This window comes from Punctularia strigosozonata, assembly GCF_000264995.1.
Source record: "Punctularia strigosozonata HHB-11173 SS5 unplaced genomic scaffold PUNSTscaffold_4, whole genome shotgun sequence".
NCBI classification, from domain to species: domain Eukaryota; kingdom Fungi; phylum Basidiomycota; class Agaricomycetes; order Corticiales; family Punctulariaceae; genus Punctularia; species Punctularia strigosozonata.
Genome location: NW_006767436.1, coordinates 2,082,332 through 2,102,341, shown reverse-complemented (window position 1 = coordinate 2,102,341; position 20,010 = coordinate 2,082,332). Strand labels below are relative to the sequence as shown.

At 53.9% G+C, this 20,010-nt stretch overlaps 8 protein-coding genes across 8 annotated transcripts; 3 read left to right on the top strand and 5 right to left on the bottom strand.

Moving 5' to 3' along the window:
* Positions 1–158: 158 nt before the first annotated feature.
* On the bottom strand, positions 159–1,614 carry PUNSTDRAFT_51512 (uncharacterized protein). Its single transcript, XM_007382395.1, has 4 exons — positions 1,192–1,614; positions 677–1,135; positions 509–616; positions 159–451 (listed from the first exon to the last, which is right to left on the bottom strand). Exons 1-4 carry the CDS (start codon positions 1,528–1,530, stop codon positions 215–217), a joined length of 1,143 nt encoding a protein of 380 aa, XP_007382457.1. The 5' UTR covers positions 1,531–1,614; the 3' UTR covers positions 159–214.
* A 59-nt stretch (positions 1,615–1,673) lies between these two features.
* On the bottom strand, positions 1,674–3,278 carry PUNSTDRAFT_100849 (S-adenosyl-L-methionine-dependent methyltransferase; the record flags this gene model as incomplete). Its single annotated transcript, XM_007382394.1, has 10 exons — positions 1,674–1,859; positions 1,908–1,963; positions 2,015–2,067; positions 2,121–2,268; positions 2,318–2,385; positions 2,442–2,529; positions 2,577–2,690; positions 2,746–2,784; positions 2,843–2,954; positions 3,036–3,278. The coding sequence occupies 10 exons, from the start codon at positions 3,276–3,278 to the stop codon at positions 1,779–1,781; spliced, it is 1,002 nt and encodes a 333-aa protein (XP_007382456.1). The 3' UTR covers positions 1,674–1,778.
* PUNSTDRAFT_133005 (glycoside hydrolase) lies at positions 3,203–5,905 on the top strand (the record flags this gene model as incomplete). The annotated part of the gene is made up of 13 exons (XM_007382393.1): positions 3,203–3,235; positions 4,350–4,397; positions 4,457–4,573; positions 4,629–4,662; positions 4,715–4,744; positions 4,802–4,876; positions 4,931–5,054; positions 5,108–5,153; positions 5,217–5,246; positions 5,305–5,414; positions 5,469–5,659; positions 5,716–5,741; positions 5,801–5,905. The coding sequence occupies 13 exons, from the start codon at positions 3,203–3,205 to the stop codon at positions 5,903–5,905; spliced, it is 969 nt and encodes a 322-aa protein (XP_007382455.1).
* Positions 5,906–6,052: 147 nt separating this feature from the next.
* PUNSTDRAFT_100846 (uncharacterized protein) lies at positions 6,053–7,540 on the bottom strand (the record flags this gene model as incomplete). The annotated part of the gene is made up of 4 exons (XM_007382392.1): positions 6,053–6,874; positions 6,924–7,237; positions 7,299–7,387; positions 7,432–7,540. The coding sequence occupies 4 exons, from the start codon at positions 7,538–7,540 to the stop codon at positions 6,268–6,270; spliced, it is 1,119 nt and encodes a 372-aa protein (XP_007382454.1). The 3' UTR covers positions 6,053–6,267.
* Positions 7,541–9,804: 2,264 nt separating this feature from the next.
* Positions 9,805–13,072, top strand: PUNSTDRAFT_112729 (uncharacterized protein; the record flags this gene model as incomplete). The annotated part of the gene is made up of 14 exons (XM_007382391.1): positions 9,805–9,900; positions 9,960–10,115; positions 10,167–10,352; positions 10,405–10,542; positions 10,598–10,780; positions 10,845–10,979; positions 11,037–11,222; positions 11,275–11,424; positions 11,478–11,666; positions 11,720–12,046; positions 12,098–12,229; positions 12,280–12,507; positions 12,569–12,857; positions 12,909–13,072. 14 exons carry the CDS (start codon positions 9,805–9,807, stop codon positions 13,070–13,072), a joined length of 2,559 nt encoding a protein of 852 aa, XP_007382453.1.
* Positions 13,073–13,257: 185 nt separating this feature from the next.
* PUNSTDRAFT_133002 (uncharacterized protein) lies at positions 13,258–15,187 on the bottom strand (the record flags this gene model as incomplete). Its single annotated transcript, XM_007382390.1, has 8 exons — positions 13,258–13,407; positions 13,467–13,748; positions 13,800–13,945; positions 13,999–14,160; positions 14,218–14,384; positions 14,437–14,742; positions 14,798–14,964; positions 15,026–15,187. 8 exons carry the CDS (start codon positions 15,185–15,187, stop codon positions 13,258–13,260), a joined length of 1,542 nt encoding a protein of 513 aa, XP_007382452.1.
* Positions 15,188–16,124: 937 nt separating this feature from the next.
* PUNSTDRAFT_65006 (DUF55-domain-containing protein) lies at positions 16,125–17,305 on the top strand (the record flags this gene model as incomplete). Its single annotated transcript, XM_007382389.1, has 7 exons — positions 16,125–16,187; positions 16,249–16,350; positions 16,418–16,499; positions 16,620–16,635; positions 16,697–16,718; positions 16,778–16,933; positions 17,000–17,305. The coding sequence occupies 7 exons, from the start codon at positions 16,125–16,127 to the stop codon at positions 17,303–17,305; spliced, it is 747 nt and encodes a 248-aa protein (XP_007382451.1).
* A 274-nt stretch (positions 17,306–17,579) lies between these two features.
* On the bottom strand, positions 17,580–19,126 carry PUNSTDRAFT_112727 (uncharacterized protein; the record flags this gene model as incomplete). Its single annotated transcript, XM_007382388.1, has 3 exons — positions 17,580–17,624; positions 17,685–17,756; positions 17,810–19,126. The coding sequence occupies 3 exons, from the start codon at positions 19,124–19,126 to the stop codon at positions 17,580–17,582; spliced, it is 1,434 nt and encodes a 477-aa protein (XP_007382450.1).
* Positions 19,127–20,010: the final 884 nt, after the last annotated feature.

Genomic DNA, 20,010 nt, shown 5'->3' with positions numbered 1-20,010 from the left:
TGGTGAAGACGCGCCCTGGAGAACGTCGAGTCCGATCTCCTGCTTGTCGGGCTTTGAATGAGGCCCGTTGACTCACAGCCACAGCCGCGGTCACCAGATTCCCGAGCGCAGTTAATAACCGTACATTACCGCTGCAACTGCAAGTCTTGACGCTGATTTTGACAGAGGTACGCACTGCTCTCTTTAGATGGTTGGATGACAAGTATATAGGACTCTATACTCCCTCGTGCTGCGTCTCCTTGTTTTGTTGTAAAACTCCGACGCTGTCAGCTCCCTGTGCAGGTTCTCCACCATCTTCCAATTCATCGGCTCCGATGACTTCCAGCTTCTCATCTTTCCCGTATCTTCTCCGTCTCTTTCCCTCTGCGTTGAACTTGCGCTGCGGCATGACCGCATTCAATGCATGCTCCCAGTCCCGTGAGTCCACCCAGTTCACAAGAATCTCGAAGGCCTGCGGTATGACTTGGTAAGTCTATCTGTAACAACCACATAAACGTAGAAGAGACACCTGATTCACTGTCAAGACCTTTCTCGTTGGCAAAGCGGCCAGGTACGTTCCTATCGGTAGCCTGGCGCTCCGAATGCCGCTCGCGACTGCCTTGTTCAAACAGAGATTCTGAACGTATCACAAGCATATCAGACGTCAGGTCATGTCAAGAAATCGAAAGACACATACTTTGTACCGATTATGATCACAGATACCTCCGATGATATACGTTTCTCCTTCCCTTAACTCTGAAATCTCCTCGTCCGCGTCCGCCGTCAGGTATACGATATTCTCCTTAGGGCAACGACTTTTCTCCTGAGGTTTGATAGACGACTCCTTTCCTTCTTCCGAGGATGGTACATGAACCGTGTGTGCAGCAGTTCCATGATCTGATTTTGTCGGCGGAGACTCAGCGATCTCCGGTGATACGTCTCCATTAATCGTCTTGCTTCCTGCCCAGAGGCCTTCATAACTTTCCTCCCACCATTCCGTGCCTTTCCACCGACTGTATCCGGCATTACTGGTGGCATCCATCTTCTCTTTCGTGCGGCCATTGAGTGAAGTGAATAATAACCTCGAGAATGGCCGGGTAGCACGTCTGTTTGCACTGTAGGTATAACCGAGTTGGCTAATCAAAGACACAATCTCCTGTGTATTCATATAAGCAACATTTGTTCCGCCGAGCGATCACAATCGTCGCTTACTTTCTCGGTCATCTTATCGTCAAAACCTAGATCTACGACGACCCTCGCACCAAATGGCTGCTTCGGCCCAAATAGCCTAGCTTTCTTCCTGGCCCTTTCCTCTTCTTCTTTGAGCTCTGACTCGTCCAATTCGCCAGCCGCTCGCTTCTCCTCACGGATCCGTTTTTTCTCCTTCCTCTTCTCCTTCTCCAACTGACGCTTCTTTACTTTTATTTCCGCGAGTCGTTGAGCTTTAGCGGCCTTCTTCTGGGCGTTCTTGGACAATGGTGCGGAACTCGTTGGTGCACTCGTAGATGGTATATCGCCAAGTAAAGTCTCAGCGGGACCAGTTTCGGCCATAGCCGATACCAGTCGTCTATTTTGCACCAAGATAGGGCCAGCAATTCGTACACTTTCACGATATGCGGCGAGGGGATACACCAGAAAACTCTGAGCAGAAAGCACCAAGGAAGCAAGATTTATGAACTGCAGCATCGATGTTGGGAGACATGCACCTAACCCCGAACTCGGGTTACATGCACAGGCGAGGGCAAATTATGGTTATCATAGTTGTATACAGATCGCCAAAATTTAGGCGAACAAGCAGCTTATAGGATATCTTTGAGGTTCGTCTGGCCCGAGCCTCTCTCCAGGGCCTTGGGTTGTGTCGGTGCGGGTTTCCATCCAATCTGTGCAAGACAGTTACGGAGGATGCACAAGATTAGGGATAGGCTCACCATATAAATCACTTGGAAAGTTGCCGGAACTGAACCGTCATCGTTACCATACATTTCTGGGCAAGCTAGTATGAGCCCAGTCTTCTAACGACGGCGTGTGCACCTACCTTTGTAAATGGCAGAGGCAGCTGCTATGGTGTCTCGATGTATGAAATGTCGCCTAGGTAGACCAGTCTTCAGCAGCTCGTCGAGTAACGAGGCGCGGCAACTCACCGATTCGTGATAGCGTTGCTTTCACCCATGTCCCTCAAGTCGTCCATCAACTCCCACATGCTGGGGTAGTTGACCTTGAGTTCGTCAACGTCCACGGTCAAAAGATTGAAGCCAGCTCGACCCAGCAAATTTGTCATATCCTTGGTGTCTGGAAGGGTTCAATGTTGTGTTTTGCTGACATCATGAATGGGGTGTACCAGTCATCGGTGAGACATGAGGTGAGATTCCACCTTCGCGCTCAACTTCAGCCAACTGCAATGACGTTCTATCAATGATCTTCAGTAATGCACACCACTTTATAAAAGGAAGGAAACATCTGACCGAAGTTCATATAGCGTATCCCCACCTAGCATAGCGCCAAGAAATACACCGTCAGGCTTGAGGGCCTCTTTGATTTGGACTAACACTCCTGTGCCAACGTGGGTATGGGATTGATGTATGTACGCACTATCGTACCTGGCAAATCATTAACCCAGTGAAGGCTAAGACATGAGACCACCGCTTCTTGCGAATTGCGAGGTATAACCTCCAGCAATCGCTCCTCGTCCCCATGGATGCGCTCTACCTCAGCTGGAACAGTAGTCAACCATGATATCCGATTCTCTGTATGATTGCTAACACTCACCATCGAACTCGCTATCATCATCTCTACGAAGACTCTTCGCTAAATTTATGAGAAATAGGTACAACGGTCGGGTGTGTATGTGAATGAATTGACGTACAGGAAGAATCGAGCATGATGACCTTAGAAGTCACTTCCCTCTCAAGGAGCTTGGAAAAATGCCCAGGGCCTGATCCAAGATCAAGAACGGTTTCAAATCTTCTTTTTATGTCCTGGAGATTTATCTCCGTTAAATTGACGCTTCCACGCGACGGTCGTAGAGGTAATATAGGGTGCACGAACCCGTAACTGACCAGGAATCGCTCCACCAGAGAGTCCGCTATCTCCTCTCGGACGTAGTCAACAGTTCTACTAGCCGCCCCATCAGCCTTGGATGCTGCACGGTCTTTCTGCAGGCGCTTCGCGTGACGGTTGAAGACTTCAAAGGGCCTCACTGTATGTGGGTTAGGAGGAGTCGACGATGCCACCGATGCCAGGCTTCGCGTTGCAGAAGGTATCTTGCACAACGCACGCCTCGCAAAGCCCGATACAGACATATCATAGAAGGTCGCCATGCACGTCAGAGTTTACACCCTTTGGTTACTGCGACGCCGAGGGACGCGGTCACCGAACACGTGATTTACTCTCGTTCAGAAACGGTCATACTACATACGTGAGCTAAAAGGGCACCAAGCGCCGCATTCTGACTCCCCCAGGACAGGACTTGCTCGACGATTCCAGGTCTTTTCTCCTTCACAGAAGCAAATCTTATCCTCCTATAGGCGATGCCCAAAGACAGCAAGTGTTATTACGTAGAGGAAAAAAATACGCAGATCACACTTGCGTAACTGACCATGTCAATAACAATGAAACGATCGGCAACTCGGCGAGCTCCTTGGTCAGATCTGCAACTGATCTCAATAAATAATATCAGTATTCTCACACATTGTCACGCTGCTGCGGGATTCGAGCGCCCGCTGGCCGATTTCCGCGGAAGGATCACGCTTTTGTGATGTATTGATGGATGTCACAGGGCGTTACTGTGAACCAACTCCTTCCCCTTACGGGCAGTCGGAAAGTAGTACTATCATCATCCTCCGCAATCTATCTTCAGCTTCAAACATGATGCTGCTCTTACTCTTCGCCCATCTGGGTCTTTTGTCGACATGTGATGCTATCACATACCCATCAAGACCGTGATCCATAAATTCATTCCGGACCGCATGCCAACCTTCTGAAAGTCATCTGGGCTTGACACTTGGGGGAAAACAATGCTGATGCCCTCAGTTGCATCGCACGTACAAGCGTGACGGAACGACGACGTACTATTTGTCACCGTCCGACACTCAATCATATTCATCCGCGCCACCCTTTCCCGGGCCACCGAAGTTTGTCGTGATTCCATGTGCTGGCATTTACCCAATTAACCGTGCCGTCTATGTCGCTTATATTAAATCACTGAACGTATAAATGCAGTCCAATCATTATTCAACACCGCACGGATCCTCGAGATGAAGTACAGCATTGTTTTCATTTCTCTCTGCAGTTTCGCTCAATGCATCCTGAGTGCTCGCGGGGCAAACAGCTTCACCGGTGCTAATAACTATTACGCATATGCTCTTCCACAGTCGAAGCAGAAGGCGCTGCTGCAGGCTATGAGTAATACCGGGATGAAGGTTGGCCTGCCAGACAAGCCTCGCATTTAGGCTCAGTTTTGATGACTAAAGCATTACAGGTCTTGAGAACGTTTGTATCGTTCGAGGCCGCCGGCCAGAAGAACAATGATAGCTTGGAAACCAACGATCTGGAGCAGAACGGCGTCGGTACCAGGGACGACACAATCTTGAACCGCGTAAGGCGGAAAAGCTACGGATTGTAATCCGTCTAATTACTACATTCCTGCCTAGATCGACCAGCTCATGGTCAACGCACATGCTGTCGGTGCGCCTCATATATCTACCAGTCACGACCTCCGCTAACTAATTCTCCTCAGGAATCAAGCTGTTGATAGCGCTTTATGATGGTGAGTAGACTGACTAGCGTTCATGATCAATCAGCTTTACGTCATTACCGTCTCCAGTGAACTGGTTGAACTCCGGCTCAGTATCAGCGTACGCCAATTCATATGGCGTAGAAGGATTCTACACCAATCCCGGTGAGTGATGCAACTCGGAATGACACGAGAATCGGTTGTTGAGCGAGAACACAGATACGATCAACAACTTTTACCAGCGTATCACCTATATAACCAATATCCACAAGAACGCTTTGTTGGGAAATCAACCATGGTCCGAGTTGGGAGGTTATATCTTTGGCTATGAGCCTATGAACGAGTGGGCATCTATCTCGAGTACCAATGAAAACACTAACATCATGCCGCAACTAGACCTTCCTCAAGTCATGTCGACTGGGTCTGCGGTGCAGCTCAACAGGTAGGCCGACCCCAGGTATGCAATGCAACACGAAAAAATGACGCACGCCATCGCCTCGCGCAGATTCGTAACAATGTGGGAGATAGAAACCAGGTTCGTCCACTCCGCTCTTCATGCAGACTTCGTTATGGGGCACATGCATCATTCTTAGTTAATTCTCTCCGGTGGATTTTCATGTGGTAGCGGAGAATGCGCCCCGCCCTCGGAGTATTTCAGCACCTCGTGCGCCGTGGATGTCATTGCAATACATGACTACAACGAGTGCGTTGATCGCTAATCATCGATCTTTGGGATCCTGTTCATGAACGTGGTCAGCGACTGGGATGGCTTCCTGGGCACAGTTGTTGCAAACGCACAAAGTGCAGGAAAGAAAATCATCATCGAGGAATGGGGATCCGAGTTCAGCTCCAATGATGGATCACGCGTGGCCAATATGCAGAACAATGTCCAGAAGATCAACGAACACGACGTCTCTTGGCTGTATTGGGAGCTCATCACCAACATAGGTAAGCTCGGCAGAATATCCTCTACTCTGTCTCATCGGTCACACGTACGCGTGCAGATCCTCACCAAGGACAGGACTTCGAGGTGAGTTGTTGCACTCGCCATGCCCAGCTACGTACGGTCTCATTCAGCATGCATACCAGATTGACGCCTTGAATGGTCAAGATTGGAGCACTCTAGAGAGCCTGTCGCGATCTACCATCGCCACCAATAGCGCTTTCGACTTTTCTGCGTCCTTGGCGACGTGAGATAGTCCGCGTAGCCGGATGGCTTAAGCCGGAAGGACCAAGCAACTGCACAATGATAACCTGCAGAAATGGGGCAGCTTGTGTGACTTACATAGCTGCTTGATGTGTTCCATATGTTGCTTTGCGGGGTGATTCTCAGCAGCACATGAGGGCCGTAATTGCGCTGAGATGGCATCCGTCTCCAAGGTAGGGCATAGTAGTACAAATGGCATTATATAGAACGTAAGCGGACTTGATCGTGACAGGTAACTAATATAACCTTAGGTCGACGAGCGGATCGAACGGGAGAGCGAACCTATACAAACTCGTCGCATGTGCGTCGGGAGAGGTATCACAATCAAAATGCGAGCACATGCCCAACCTTACAACTCAGCGGCGCTGTTCAGGATGGCCGCCCTAGACGTGGCGCCAAAGCCTTCGCCTGTCTCCTCCCGTAAGGCGCTCGACGGACCTGCTCCAAAGGATGAAGCCTGCGGCGCCAGTTGACTCGCGATGTCGCTCTGCAGCTGCATCGGCACGAATACGACCTTGCTGTTCGCGCTCTTCGCCATGCCTTGCAGCGCCTCGAGCTGCCGGATCTGCATCGCGGCCGGGCTCGCGAGGATGTCGGCGGCCTGACGCATGAGACGGGCGGCGTCGACCTCGGCGCGGGCGGCGATGACCTTGCTCTCGCCGATCCGCTTCTGCTGTGCGGCGGACGAGAGGGAGGCGGAAACCTCGGGCGAGAAGATGATATCCTTGATGAGGATGCCCTCGATGGCGACGCCCCACTTGTCCGCGACGTCGCCAACAATTTCGGCAATTTCAAACGCGATCGCCTCGCGCTCGGTGACGACGGATTGCACGGCCCGTGCGCCGACAACGTGCCGTAAGGTGGTCTGCGCTCGCTCTATGAGAGCCTGACGCAAATCAGTGATACCGAAGGCGGCCCGGTAAGGGTTGGTGATCTGGAAATAAATGACGGAATCGCTGGAACAGTTTCATATATGCTTGCGCTTCCAATGTGATATCCACTCACATTTCGACGTCCACGTTGTCGCGCGTGATGACCTTCTGGCGTCCGATGGCACTTATTTGTATTTTGACGTCGACGATGCGGAGTGACTCGGTGCAGACGTTAACGCGGACCAAGCCAGGGTCTACAGATTTGTAGAACTGGCCAAATCGAGAAACCAAGCCGACTGATCCTTGCTTGACGTCCCGGTAAGGGTTCGGGCAAGGGAAGCAGGGAACGGCGCCAAAGCAGCCGACAAAGTTTCCGAGCCCCTGAAGGAGTGTTCCGTAAAGACCATGGGTGACCTCTTGCAAGCCCATGTCCTGCGCATAGGAAGGCTGAAGACAACGCCTTTATTTAGCTTCCGCAATGCCCGGTTCAACAGTCCCGAGCACGGACCTGCATCTCGTTGCGCTTCAAGGGTTGAACCTTGATTACATACTCTGTCCCGGTGCGGCGCGGTGCTGAGGGCCCAGGGTCAGCGGTCACTGATACCAAATGAGCTCGAGGGGGCACTAGAAGGCGCAATGACGCTCACCATGAGGAGCATTGTGGTCGACGACGTTCCCACGTGAAGAGCCCTCGCTGATTGGGGAGGGGATGCGGTCCTTGCGATCGAGCGTGCTGTTGTTGGTCGACATCGTATCAACGTATGCGGGGGGATTCCCAGCGGTCAGCGGGCTAGTTTATAAGACACGGGGTGCGCAGTCGACGTGGAAGGGACCAAGGGCCAAGCGCGAGACGAACGGTGTGCGAGCCGTGCCCGTCCACACTCCCACTTCCGCAGCTGCGCATAGCTGCGACTCAATGCAAGGCACTGCCATCCAGTATGCCGACGTTAGCCGGTGTCTCAAGTCACGCCGCCTCCGGGTCACACTCAGCTTGCTGTCACGTACGGACTTACAGCAATCCTTGAGGGCATCGTGCTGTGGCTGCAACTAAGTAGTATCAGCGACGGATGCAAACAGTCGTCCGTAGATACATGGCCCATAACGCTTGACCGAAGACAACGGCGCGTCCTCGTCAAGTGGAACCAGCGCGCAGCGTCGCCGCAGTAATGGATGGTTGAACATGACGTCGCCGAGTTATGGCATCTCTGATCTCGGTGACCTCCTGACCACCGCGAATTGGCCGCAACTGCAAGGTTATGATTCCCCCCAACGCCCCCCTCCCCGGGCGGCGTCGGGATCGGACTCCATACTCGACCATTCGCTCCGGATCCGCTCGACTCGGAGTGCCGCGAGAGCTGCTGCGTGGAACGCACCGGTTTGATCCTGTTCAGTACGGGTCGGGAGGCGAGTATTGCCGTTCAAGTGTTGCTCGTTGGATGATGCTATTCGGAATCGGGATGCATCGATGCTTGTTACATAGCTGAGATTGAAATGCAGCTGAGCCATATGAATTCTCAGCGAAGTAGTTATAAGCATAACAAAAAATGGCGCCTACCCAGGCGGAGCACGACAGACAACCTGTTGACGTGATTGCACTACAGTGCCGAACGTGATCGGCTCGGTTGATTCAGGAAGATGCTGCACGATCGCAGCAGCGCAGTAACGAGCAAATGCCAGGACGAAGACCATTATCCCGAACTGAACGAGGGTCAGAATGGCAGGCTGTTGTATCCGATCGCCAAGCCAATGTGTAGCTTGGATAGCTTGACCGATAACATTTGCAGAGAAACGTTCCTGTAAATGCGTTCAGCATCGTGTATCGGTTCGGCGTACCAACGTACGCATTGCAATCTGCATGTTATAGGGAAGAAACACCCAAGAAGCGAACCATGTCTTGTCTGCAGTAAGGAGCAGCCGCGGACCATCTGAATTCTAGCACACTAGTAACTTGATCGATCCTTGCTGAGCGAGCGATGGTGGACGTTATGTGCAAACGATTACAAAAGATTAAACGTTCCCGGCAAGCATTGGACAGGCCGCAGCAGCGCGCAACCGCGCTGAACAGTCTAAATAGATAGGATGGCAAAAGTGTCATGTCAAAGGGACCGAAACGGGGTCGAGTGAAGCCTGTTGGCTCATTCTTCCGAATGGCCAACGATCCACAAAGAGACACGAGGCTGTTTGCGGGGCGCTATGAGCCCGTAGGTATGCAAGGCCTTCGGCCGGTCTTGGAAGAGCGAGAAAACCCCATCGAGCGTCAGGCAGGTTCTGATATCCAGATATGAAAAGCTATCAGCGCTTCCGTTGCCGGTTCTTGGCTCGTGTACGCAACGTGCGCGGGTGAACGCAACCAAGAGTGTCACCCGACGCAAGTACAGATGTGATTGCCCGAAGGTGGCGGTCGACGACAAGAGTCAGCCGTGTCTGGCGTCCGCAGGAGCATCGCGCCTTCCCAGTCGGGGGACCCGTGGGGCAAGCAGATCAAGCCATCATGCACGCTGCACTCAGTTTTCGCCGGCTTCCACCCAGCATTCGCCCACGCTCACTGTCCTGGAGGTTCCGCAGTGCTGTCGGACGGATAACGGGACCATAACGACATCGTCTACCACCAGTCTAACCACCAGATAACGGTCGATCATGGTGCGGACCGCGCGATATCACAGGCGCTGTCATACATACTAAATCGACCATGCAGGCTAAGAAGAAGACTGGGAAGGCGGGCAAGAAGGGTCCCGAGCCTCCCTCGCCCAAGCAGGAGCCGGCGCCGGACGCGGGAGATGGTATGGATGATTTGGACGCGCTTCTGGCGGGAGACAACGCGGAGCAGCCAGAGGATGTTCCAGGACCAGCGGTGAGCCCCAGCAACCTACGCTTCTTGCTCCCCACCTAATCGGTGAATTGTCGTGCTCGGGCAGGGCAAGAAAGGAAAGAAAGATAAGAAGGGCAAAAAGGGACAGGTCGAGGACAACGAGACGCCTGCGCCTGCAGAGGACGAAGAGGGAAAGGGCGATGGAATGGATGATCTCGACGCGGTATTGGAGAAAGAAGCTGGGGGAGGGGAGGCAGAGACGACAGAGGCGGCGGATGATTCGTGGTTTACTCCCGCAGCGGTGCGTTGGACCGCCGCCTTACTGAACTCAGCAGAGTGCATTCTTACACTACTATACAGGCGCAGGGCAAGAAGAAGGGTAAGAAAGCCAAGGGTAACGCATTCAGCTGGGACGAGCCAGATGCTGGCACGACGTCGGCCACTCCCCAAAATCAGGAACAGCCGGCACAGGAAGAGGCGAAGGAGGAGGACGACTGGGGCATGTCATCAGCTGCGGTGAGCAAGGTTCCGGCTGTCCATTGATGCTGTACCTGACTGTGTTCATAGAAGAAGAAGGGAAAGAAGGGCAAGCAGGCTTTCGGGTGGGACGCTCTAGGCGACTCAACATCCGGCACGCCCGCAGAAGAGGTTCCTGCGGCTACGGAAGCTCCAGCTGAGTCCAAAGAGGAGGCAGCCGGCGCTACCGAATCCGTCTTCGGTTTGGGTGGTGTTGGTGGATTCGGTAGCTTCTCTGTAAGCACGCTGTGCAATTTCGGGTTCGCATCACTGACGCATAGTGTGAAAGACCAAAAAAGCTGGCAGCGTCTTCGGTTGGGATGCTATAGGTGGAGAACCGGAGAAGTCCCCGGAGGGTAAAGAGGAAAAAAAGCAGGATCTTTTCGGCACGTCCAGTTTCGGATTCGGGAACTTCAGCTCGACAGTCGTGAGTGATTATGATGTTGAACTTATCGACATTTCCAACGATGATCTTCGTCCAGGGCAAGGCTGCCAGCACTTTCGGCGGCTGGGGGTCTTCATTTGGTCTCACATCTCCAACACAAGAGGAGCCTGGGCAACCCGCACTAGAGGGAAATCAGACGCAACCAGAACCAACGCCCGAGCAGGAGCAGGAGACTGAAGCAGACGTCGGTAGCTGGGGCTTCCCAACGACCACCAAAGGCGTGAGTGTAGCCCGACATGTTGTATCGTGACATCGTGCATTGAGGATCTAATCTCTGCTCACAGAAGAAGGGCAAGAAGGGCAAAACACCTGACACCTCGACCCCGGCAACTCCCCAGGAGGAGACTCCTGCAGCAGCTCCGGAACAACCGGCGGCAGCACAGGCGGATGACTGGGGATTTTCCTCAACAGCGAAAGGCGTACGTACATTACTACTGTTGACTGCCGGTATCTGAGGACCTGACGATTACGTACAGAAGAAAGGAAAGAAAGGCAAAGCCACGCCATCGGCACGGGATGTCTTCGACGCGACACCTCAGGAGGAGACTCCGCCAGCAGGGACAGGGACAGAAGTCATCCCCGAGACAAAGGAGCCAGAGCCAGAGCCAGAGCCAGAAGAGAAGCAGGAAGAAGACAACTGGGGATTCTCCTCCACTGCGGCAGTGAGTGCAGTAGCTCGCTGTAAGAAACACCGGATCCTAACCTTAGAAGCAGTCAAAGAAGAAGGGCAAGAAAGGCAAAGCGGGTAGTTTATTCGAACGCAACGACCCTGAGCCAGAGCCATCCGTGCAGGAAGAAGATAGGAAGGAAGAATCACAGGAGCCTGTGGATAACTGGGGGTTCACTCCGACTACGACAGCGAAAGTGTGTTAACCACTGACGATACGTTTTACGGGGTCGCTGAATATTCTGCGCAGGGCAAGAAGGGCAAGAAGGGCAAGCAAGAGTCGTTTAGCTGGGGGGCAGCGCCGGAGCCTACTCCTGAGCCCACCCCTGTTGCTGAACCGGCGCCGCCAGCGGAACAGCCTCCTGCGCCCGAGCCCGCTGTCGACCCTCCAGTCGAGAATACCGATGACTGGGGCTTTGCCGCGTCAACCCAAGCAGGAGTGAGCATCCATATAATTTCGGCGTTGCATCGATCTGACGATGTCATATCAAGTCAAAGAAGAAGAAAGGAAAGGGCAAGAACGACGCCTCCATTGCTGAGACACCGGCCGCTGCTACGCCGAAGGACGGGATACCTCCTTCCGAACCTTCGTACGCACCCATAACGGCTGATCCACTGTTCCCAACCAACGTCAACGATGGCAATGGCGCGTTCGGATCGTCCTGGGGTAACAACTATACATCAAACGATAACGCAGGGGCTTTCTCGTTGGGTTCCGGACAGCAGTCTGCGAATGATCAATATGGCTCCTGGGCAACGGCGAGCCTCACTGGCGGTTACGAGCAGAAGATTGATAACACTGGCCTCGAACTTCAATCGGTATGTGACCTACCGTATCGTAGACTAACTAGGTGACTCACCGCTTGTTAGGGTCAAGAATCCGCGAGCTGGGATCTGAATGGCGCAAATGATAACTCAATGTCTGGGACTTACGGGGCTGCTCCCGCTGATGGGCCCTCCGCGTCTCTTGCGACTCCGGCGGATGAGGACACCACAGCAGCAGTACGTGACACATGAATTCTCGCCGGCCTTGATCTGACGGATATCCACAGGGGAAGAAGGGGAAGAAAAAGAAAGGGAAGAAGAAGGACGAACCAGCCGCGGCTGAGCCTTTAGCTCCTTTAGTGCCTCCGTCGTCCGGACCGTACGGCATAGCCAGGGCAACGTCTGGGATGGGCAACAACATCAGTATCGGTCCGGAGACGCCTATGGATGAACTGAACAACGTTGCTGCCGACGTCAGAAGACACGCCCTGCAAGGACATGGACCAGAGCCGAAGGTTAGTCACCAATCCACGGGGAGGAGTGGTCTTTTCATGCTGCTTACGTTTTCTGTTGCAGCCCCAGACGTTCTTGCAATGGTACTCTTCTGGGAAACCCCTTGAGCCGCTGGTTCTTGGTGCAAGCATAGATACACACGTTATGAAGGAAATGGCTCAACAAGCCCCGGATTACCGCCCCATCACTTGGGAAAGCGCTGAGGCTGTCATCGCCAAAGAGAGGGAACGAAGCCCCGGTCATAGCGACTGGGGCCGGATTATGTGCTACTTCATGGTACACAAGATCAGTGGTCCAGGCACCGTCAGCCTGTATACGCTTCATCACCGCGAAGCACACAGACTCGGAAAAGGTGCGCGAGCTCTACGGTTCGGCCTAGTATGCTTGTTCATAAATGTTTCAGGTTCTAATATGCTCGTTCCTGCCGTCGACTTCCCTCCAACTGCGTTCAGTCGCAGCTACAGGCGGAAGCACCCTAGAAAGCCAGTGCTGAACAAATTGGAAATCGAGGATGAAGCGAACACTCGGCCCATTGTCACTTTGTCTTACTGGGAACGCAGCACTTAGATGCCATTTCTTTCATTTGTCCCTTACGATATTGATGATTATGATGTGCTGCTTCTTGTATCGGTATTTTCTAGGGATCTGGCTTGTATCACTACCATTCATGTATATGTGTTCATTGAACTGTTTACTTGCTCGCGATCAATTATCGTCTACTGCACGACGACAACGTGGCTGACATCCACGAATTACTCGATACCGATGGCTCTCTGCACACTGCCGGCTGCCACGGTCGGTAATGTAACGCGGAAAACCATGAACTGATTGTCGTTGTCCAAGCCTGCGTTGTACGGCTGACCCAAGGAGATGCCATCGGTGGTGATGAAGTCATTGTCAGCCTAGGCCAGCGAGAGAGATTCGGTCAGGAGTAATCCGATTTCGCGAAGAATGTACCTACGGCTGTGAACAGGAAATAATCATGGGGGAAAGCAGGATCGCCCACAGGAGCCAGGGCGAGTGATTCCCATTTCGCATCGATGAGCTGAGCATTAGCCGGATCGCCATTGTGCAGGGAGAACCTTGCAAGCTGGGTGTCATTGATGAGACTGACGAATGGAACATAGGTCGCTGGCGTGATGGCAGAGTCGAGTTTACCCTTCTTCGCGATGGGGTTAGCTGGGTCATCAAACCTCGTGGCATGAATGTCGGTAGCGTTCGAGATGTCAATCAGGTCCGCTTGCTGCCGGATTGACAATGAGCAAACAGAACCTCGAATACAGTTCCCACGAACCTTATACGAAGACGACGTATCGTCGTCTCCGTGTCCCTTGCCATCTCTCGCGAGGACAAGGAACGTGGTAGGGCTGAGGAAGTGCATCTCTGACTGCGCGAGCGTGTTACCCTTCGAATTTTGGGGCAGAGGTACGACCCATTCGCCTAGAACATCCCTTCGAGATGAGCAGATTATACCGCCCGAGCGTGTCACATACCAATCAGCTGGGGACGGGTGCTGGTGGTGGCAGGGATATAGTAAGCGAGTAGCCTTGTGTATCGAGAGGTGCTCTTCGAGTCGCCCCCGTCCTGGATGGTGGCACTTTGCAGCAGTGCGTAAAGAGTACATCCATCGGGGGATGCAGTGAGTCCTTCGAATCCTATTCATGCAGCACTATGTCAACAATAACCAGAGGCCCCATATTAGAAACATCAACCTTGATTCCCAGCCCTCCCTGTTGTAGGATCCGTTACGGAGGTGAAGTTGATGTTTCCCTTCTTATTCTCAGGAAGGAAGGCGGCGGGCGGCTGGATTGCCTGCAGTAGATCCCCTTCAGGCGAAAACCGGTAAATATACGGGCCATACTCGTCGGATGTCCAAAAACTGGGCGACATTCAGTACCTACTGTAGGTCCAATACTGGACTCAAAACCGACCTTCCGTCAGCATTGAGAACAAGGCCCTCCGCGTCCACGCTGAGGTGATTGAAGGTGCTGTTGGGGATAGGCATCACTGGATCGGCGAGGGAGTCTTGTGGAGAGCCATCCTCTGCAGGCCGAATACCTAACGCATCCAGCCCACTGGTCTTGACATGACCCCTATCGAAGTACAGCAGCGTGCTCTTGTAGTTTAACTTCAGGGTTTGTTGAGCATCGCTGAACGACAAAGCGGAAGTGCCGTAGTAAGGTGTTAACGTGAAGTCGATGCTGTGCTGACGCCCTTGGTAATTAATAGTGGTTATGCTGAAGTTAAGCATTCAGTAAACTTAGATCATAGTGTGAACGAGCTCTAGCATACACATTGAAGCCACGGTCTGGTTGGACGATGATGGTGCCCGTATATGTCCCATTGGCATGCCGCTGGAAGGATCCGCGTTTCAAGGCAATGGCGCTTCCGATACCTCCGATTGTGTCACCAGTCGATTCCGTGAAGTTGGATGGGATGAGACCGAACGCAACAAGGCCCTGAAGCGCATTTCCAAGACGGTGAGCTTTCGCGATTCAACATCACGGGTTGCTAACGGACCTTGTTAACGAAGGTTTTCCCAGCGAGAGTCGTGCTGAATGCGAGAGAAGGTATGGGTTCCGCTGGGGCCGAAGCTCGGGGAGGCACGGCGCTCGACCCACAAAGTACAGACAAAGAAAGCAGCAGATAACCGACCGTCGACTTGCAATACATCATTGGCATGAATGGCGGGTACGCAGTCCAACCTTCGGTGCTCCATTGATTAAATGGGGGACCGGAAGGCACTGCTCCCCCACGGCCCGAGATTTCGTCGCATGTACACCATCAGCCCCGTCGGCACTCCAGCTGGACTGGAGGAGATGAAGGGCATTCGCTGACCCTACCATGCGGATACGCCGTGGCGGTGCTGGGCGAGTCGACGCACGTTCGTTCAGATCTTGAAGGAATCAAACGTGATGGAAAAATTCATCTCCAAACGACGTTGTCAGAGAATGCGGTGTGCTGAGTTTCGGTGATTGTTGGTATAATTCAGATACAGCGTATGGCCCTGATGCCGACGCGAACAATCGAGGTAACAGTTGTCGGACTCTCAGAGCGAAGATGACCTTCGACCGCAGATTTGGGTCTTCAGGGACACACGCATATAGGTCGGCTGATAGAAGAAATGATCGTGATTGCAGGAGTAGCGGTACTCCGGGAGGTGCGAGCGTTCGTGGCCAATTGCGGCGATAGAGGACGAAGCTTGGGGTCTACCCCCGATCTCCTGACATCGACCAGGATCAGTAGGTCACCGTGTGGGAGTGTGACTCTCCCATGAGTTGTCGGATGTCGAACGCAAGTCAAGGGATTCCAAGAAACGGTAAGTTAGGCTTAGACTTGATAGCGAAGGTAAAAACCCTCGAAAAATGCAAGGTCGACCCGGCGATTGGGGGCAGCCTGAGCTGAGCGAGGAGGACGTGACGAGTGCACGTGTGTTCGCGACAGCTCCGTTGTCAATGTTGACGCGACGCGAATGCTCCCCCGGTTCATGATATCGATCAGGCAATCACCAGTTCTAAGCCAAATACCGGCAAGGATACACTCTTGGTCAGCGCGGTATTCGAGCACTCTATAGTCTGAGTCGTGCTTGAACATCTGAACTTCCTCACACTAGTTCACCATGAGATTTTGGTTGATGAAAGCCGAACCTGATTCGCGCATTGTGAAAGGCAACGACGTTAAGGTATGCTCTGTACGACGCGACGTGCAACCTCACATGAAACATGAGGAATTCGATTTCCAAGTTCAGCGTGGACGACTTCGAAGAGGCCAAAACAACTGCATGGGAAGGAGTGCGCAACCATGAAGCAAAGAACCTCATGAAGGAGATGGAAATAGGAGATAAAGTATAGCATTGCAATATTCACGCCCTATCGGAGATACTAATGTTTCTGTACCTGACGCTGCTCATAGGTTCTGTTCTACCACTCTAACTGTAAAAATCCTGGCATTGCAGGATTCGCCGAGGTGAGTGCTCGTGCGTATACATGCCAAGGTCCTGCACCTCACTGTGTCCCACACGCCTCACAAGGTTGCTAAGCTTGCGTACCCCGATCGTAAGCATGCATCGGACCCGACCTGAAAACAATGCGCTCATGCTTATGGATTTGAGCAGACTCTGCATGGAACGCGTGAGTCGGCTAGGAATCCTGTAAGGTCCGCGTTATCCGCTCATGAAATCAAGTCGGTCAGCGCCCACCCGTATTTTGACCCAGTCAGCCTGACATGCTGATAAACCCGGAGACATTCGCGCTAACATACCTTCACAACCAGAAAACCAAGCAGGAAAACCCGACGTGGTACATGGTCGACTTGACCTTTGTCAAGCGCGCACCACACTTTGTACCGCTTGCGCTCCTGCGGACCATCGCAGCGCTTTCCACCGGCGCGGACCCGCCGGAGGGCCTTGAATATATCGGCAAATCGGGCGTCAAGGCTATCCAAGGCAAGCGCACCATACTTCAGATCTGCATCGCGTATGTGTACTCACGTAAGATTATCGCCCATCAAGGAATGGCGCTTGTCAACCGGGGACGTTTAAGCGTCCAGCGGGTTGAAGAAACGACGTTTGACGTGATTTCCAGCATGACCGAGCGTGGTGGCTGGGATGATAAGGAGCTGAGTAAGAAAGCCCAAAAGAAGACGTCGACTAAAGCGTCGAAGAAGGGCGAAACCGAGGACAAACCTCACGAAGGTGGCCCGGAAGCTGGTGCTGTGTCCTTGCAGAAAGGGAAGAAGCGTAAGGCAGCAACGGAGGCGGCTAGCGTAGGAGCACGACGCTCAACAAGGATCAAGAGGTAATTGAGGGCGTGCCGTCACAATTCCTATACAGACGGCGTACAACGGCAAGCTGGACTCATGCATGTCAACGGCTGCGTGATGGATTCGGTACCAATACATGTAGGCTATATGGTACAAGTGGAGGCTCTGCGGTGCAAAAAAGATATCAGATGCGGGGGGGAGGAGCAAAAGACCACGTATAACCGTTGCGTGAACGGGTCGCGAAAGCTGATGATACAAGAACAGCAATGCAATGCAAGACATAACGAGCGGACGTAATGGATAATGTAAAATGTCATTGTCGCATGCGCGGGAGGGCCAGCACGACTGCGCCAAAACCCTGTGATTCAGGCGCTGCAACGTCACGCGTATATTCTATAAAGACAAGACGGCGACTTACGATAGCATAGAGGAACGAAGCGATTATAATCGACAAGACGGCACGCGTCTGCAGCCGTCGTATGCGTGGGTCCTGCGGATCGTTAGTCCCTATTGTCAACATAGCGAAGAAGCGTGAACACCTACGACGACGATTTTCTCCGGCCCAAAGATAGCGGGACGCTGGTACTCGTCCGGCACCACCTCTTCCTCTCCTCCGACCATCCAGGGTGCGATCTCCGCCAATGTATTCTCCTCCTTCTCCTCCTCCCCCGCTTTAGCTTCGTCCACAACCCCAAGACCCTCGTTCACCCTGCCCGCCCACCAGGTCTCCGCCTGCTCGTCGCCCTCCCTTCCCATCTCCCACGTCCTCACCTGCGCCACGCCGCGCGTCCACTGCTCGATGCACATCCCGTTCACCGCGCCGCCGAGCGACAGGGCGGTCGCGAACGCGAACGGCAGCACGAAGCCCCTATACGCGCGCTCGTCGGCCAGCGCCACGAGCAGCGCCGCGCCCGCGATCGAGAGCAGGAGACACAACGTGCCGACGACGTAGAGGAATGCCTGCTTCGCGCGGTTCATGTTGCTCACCGCATGCGCGAGAAAGTTGGGGAGCAGGTGCGATTCGAGCGCGTCCCAGGCCTCCTCGTACGCGGGCAGGAACGCGTCCGGGTGCGTATTCCACGCGAGATCGCGCAGGACCGTGTCGCGCACGAGCGACTCGAGCGAGAGCTCCTTTGGCGCGCCGGGGCGGACGAAGGTGGCGAGGACGAGTTGGCATTCGGACCGGAAAGGTTGCTGAGCGGGCGAGGTGAGGAGATCGAAGGAGGGCGAGAAGGGGGACGTGGGCGGCGTGGGGGTGGGCGGAGAAGGCTGTAAGGGAGAGGAGGACGAGGTGGAAGAGGTGGGCGAGATGCGTGCCATGGGCGGTGCCGACGGCTCACACCCTGTGCTGCCGTCCGAGCTGCTGCTGGGCCCGGCGATGGGCTCGCAGGCCTTGACGGGCAACGGCCGCGCGCGCTCCATCCGTTTGCGTTGTTCGTCCGCCCAGAGTCCCAGTGCCTGACGATCCTGCCATGTCCGGCGAAGCTGCTCGATCGTGCGCTGGCTCCTCTCCGCCCTCCTGTGCTTCTTGACGACGCCGGGTCGACCTTCGAGCCTGAACGTGCATCGTGCGGACGTACTGGCCGCAGCGGTCGTCGTCGACTCGCTAGGCTGGGCGAAAGACCTGGCCTGGACGTCCGGTGGCAGGGCAAAGAATCGGGCGCGGTAGTCGCGATACCAGACGACGAACTGGAGGTTCTCGAGCGAGTGCTCGACGAAGGCGAGGTAGTGTTCGAAGTCGGCGAGGCTCATGGGTGGGCAGGTGTTGCCCGAGAGCACGTCGGCGAGCGAGGCGAGCCCGCGATGTCGCCGGAAGCGCAGGCGAGGCAACCAAACGTTGGCCTCTCGGTCGCGGGGCATGTCCGGAGGATGTGAGGTGGGCGGGAGTCACGAGGATGCGAGTTTGGGCGGGTGAGGACGCTCCCCGGTGCAGGCCACGGCTCCGCGGGCAGGGGCGGCGGCGACGGCGGAAGGCCAGGCCAGGCCGTCGCTGTGGCGCATTGGAGAAGCTTCGTTCGGGGGCGGATCGAGTGTGAAGCGCGCGCCCCTCCGCTGATGATCGACGCTTCAATCCCGCGCTGCGTTCCAGTCAGATGACTCAGGTTCTCTGCGTATCCCAATTAGGTCAGGACATTAACCTGCGCCTTTCATATATTATATCGCTCAGAGATACGACTATCAGTGCAAGTCGTCGCACTATCACTGTAAATTATCGCGCATTATGCTACTTCCACCGATGCGAGTCCCTCTGCTGACTCTACACAGTGTCAACGAGATAATACATCAGCTGAAATCATTCATAAAGTGTTGTGCAACAAACCAGCGTGAGATTTCTGTGTCGTAAATGTTGGTAACAGGTCCCCGGATTGAGTCTGTGTGCAGTCCTTGTCCGTGCTTGCCGTCGAGTAGTGCATGCTGGTGATTGTATACGGAACAGAGACGCCGGGCCGGAATACGATCGGGGCTATGACATGGGAGGTATCCGAAGAGCCGACATCGCTACTGGAGCTCGCATTGGATCCAGACCATATGGTTGCAAACACAACACCTATGATCGACACCGAGGTATTGCTGAGGATGATTAGATTAACCTCGAGTAGGTCTCCGTCCTTGTAGACGACAATGATCTGGGCCAAGGAGAAGAGTGCTGGGATTACGAAGTTGTAACTAGCAATCCAGAACAATTTCTTGATCCGATTGGTAGTCGAGCCTCCATTGGATATCAGCCGATAGCCATACGTCGC

Coding starts and splice junctions, on each gene's coding strand:
- PUNSTDRAFT_51512 (XM_007382395.1), bottom strand. CDS start 1,530: ATGGCCGAAACTGGTCCCGCTGAGACTTTACTTGGCGATATACCATCT. Junction 1,136..1,191: donor ACGATAAGATGACCGAGAAA/GTAAGCGACGAT, acceptor ATGAATACACAG/GAGATTGTGTCTTTGATTAG. Junction 617..676: donor GTGATCATAATCGGTACAAA/GTATGTGTCTTT, acceptor TGATACGTTCAG/AATCTCTGTTTGAACAAGGC.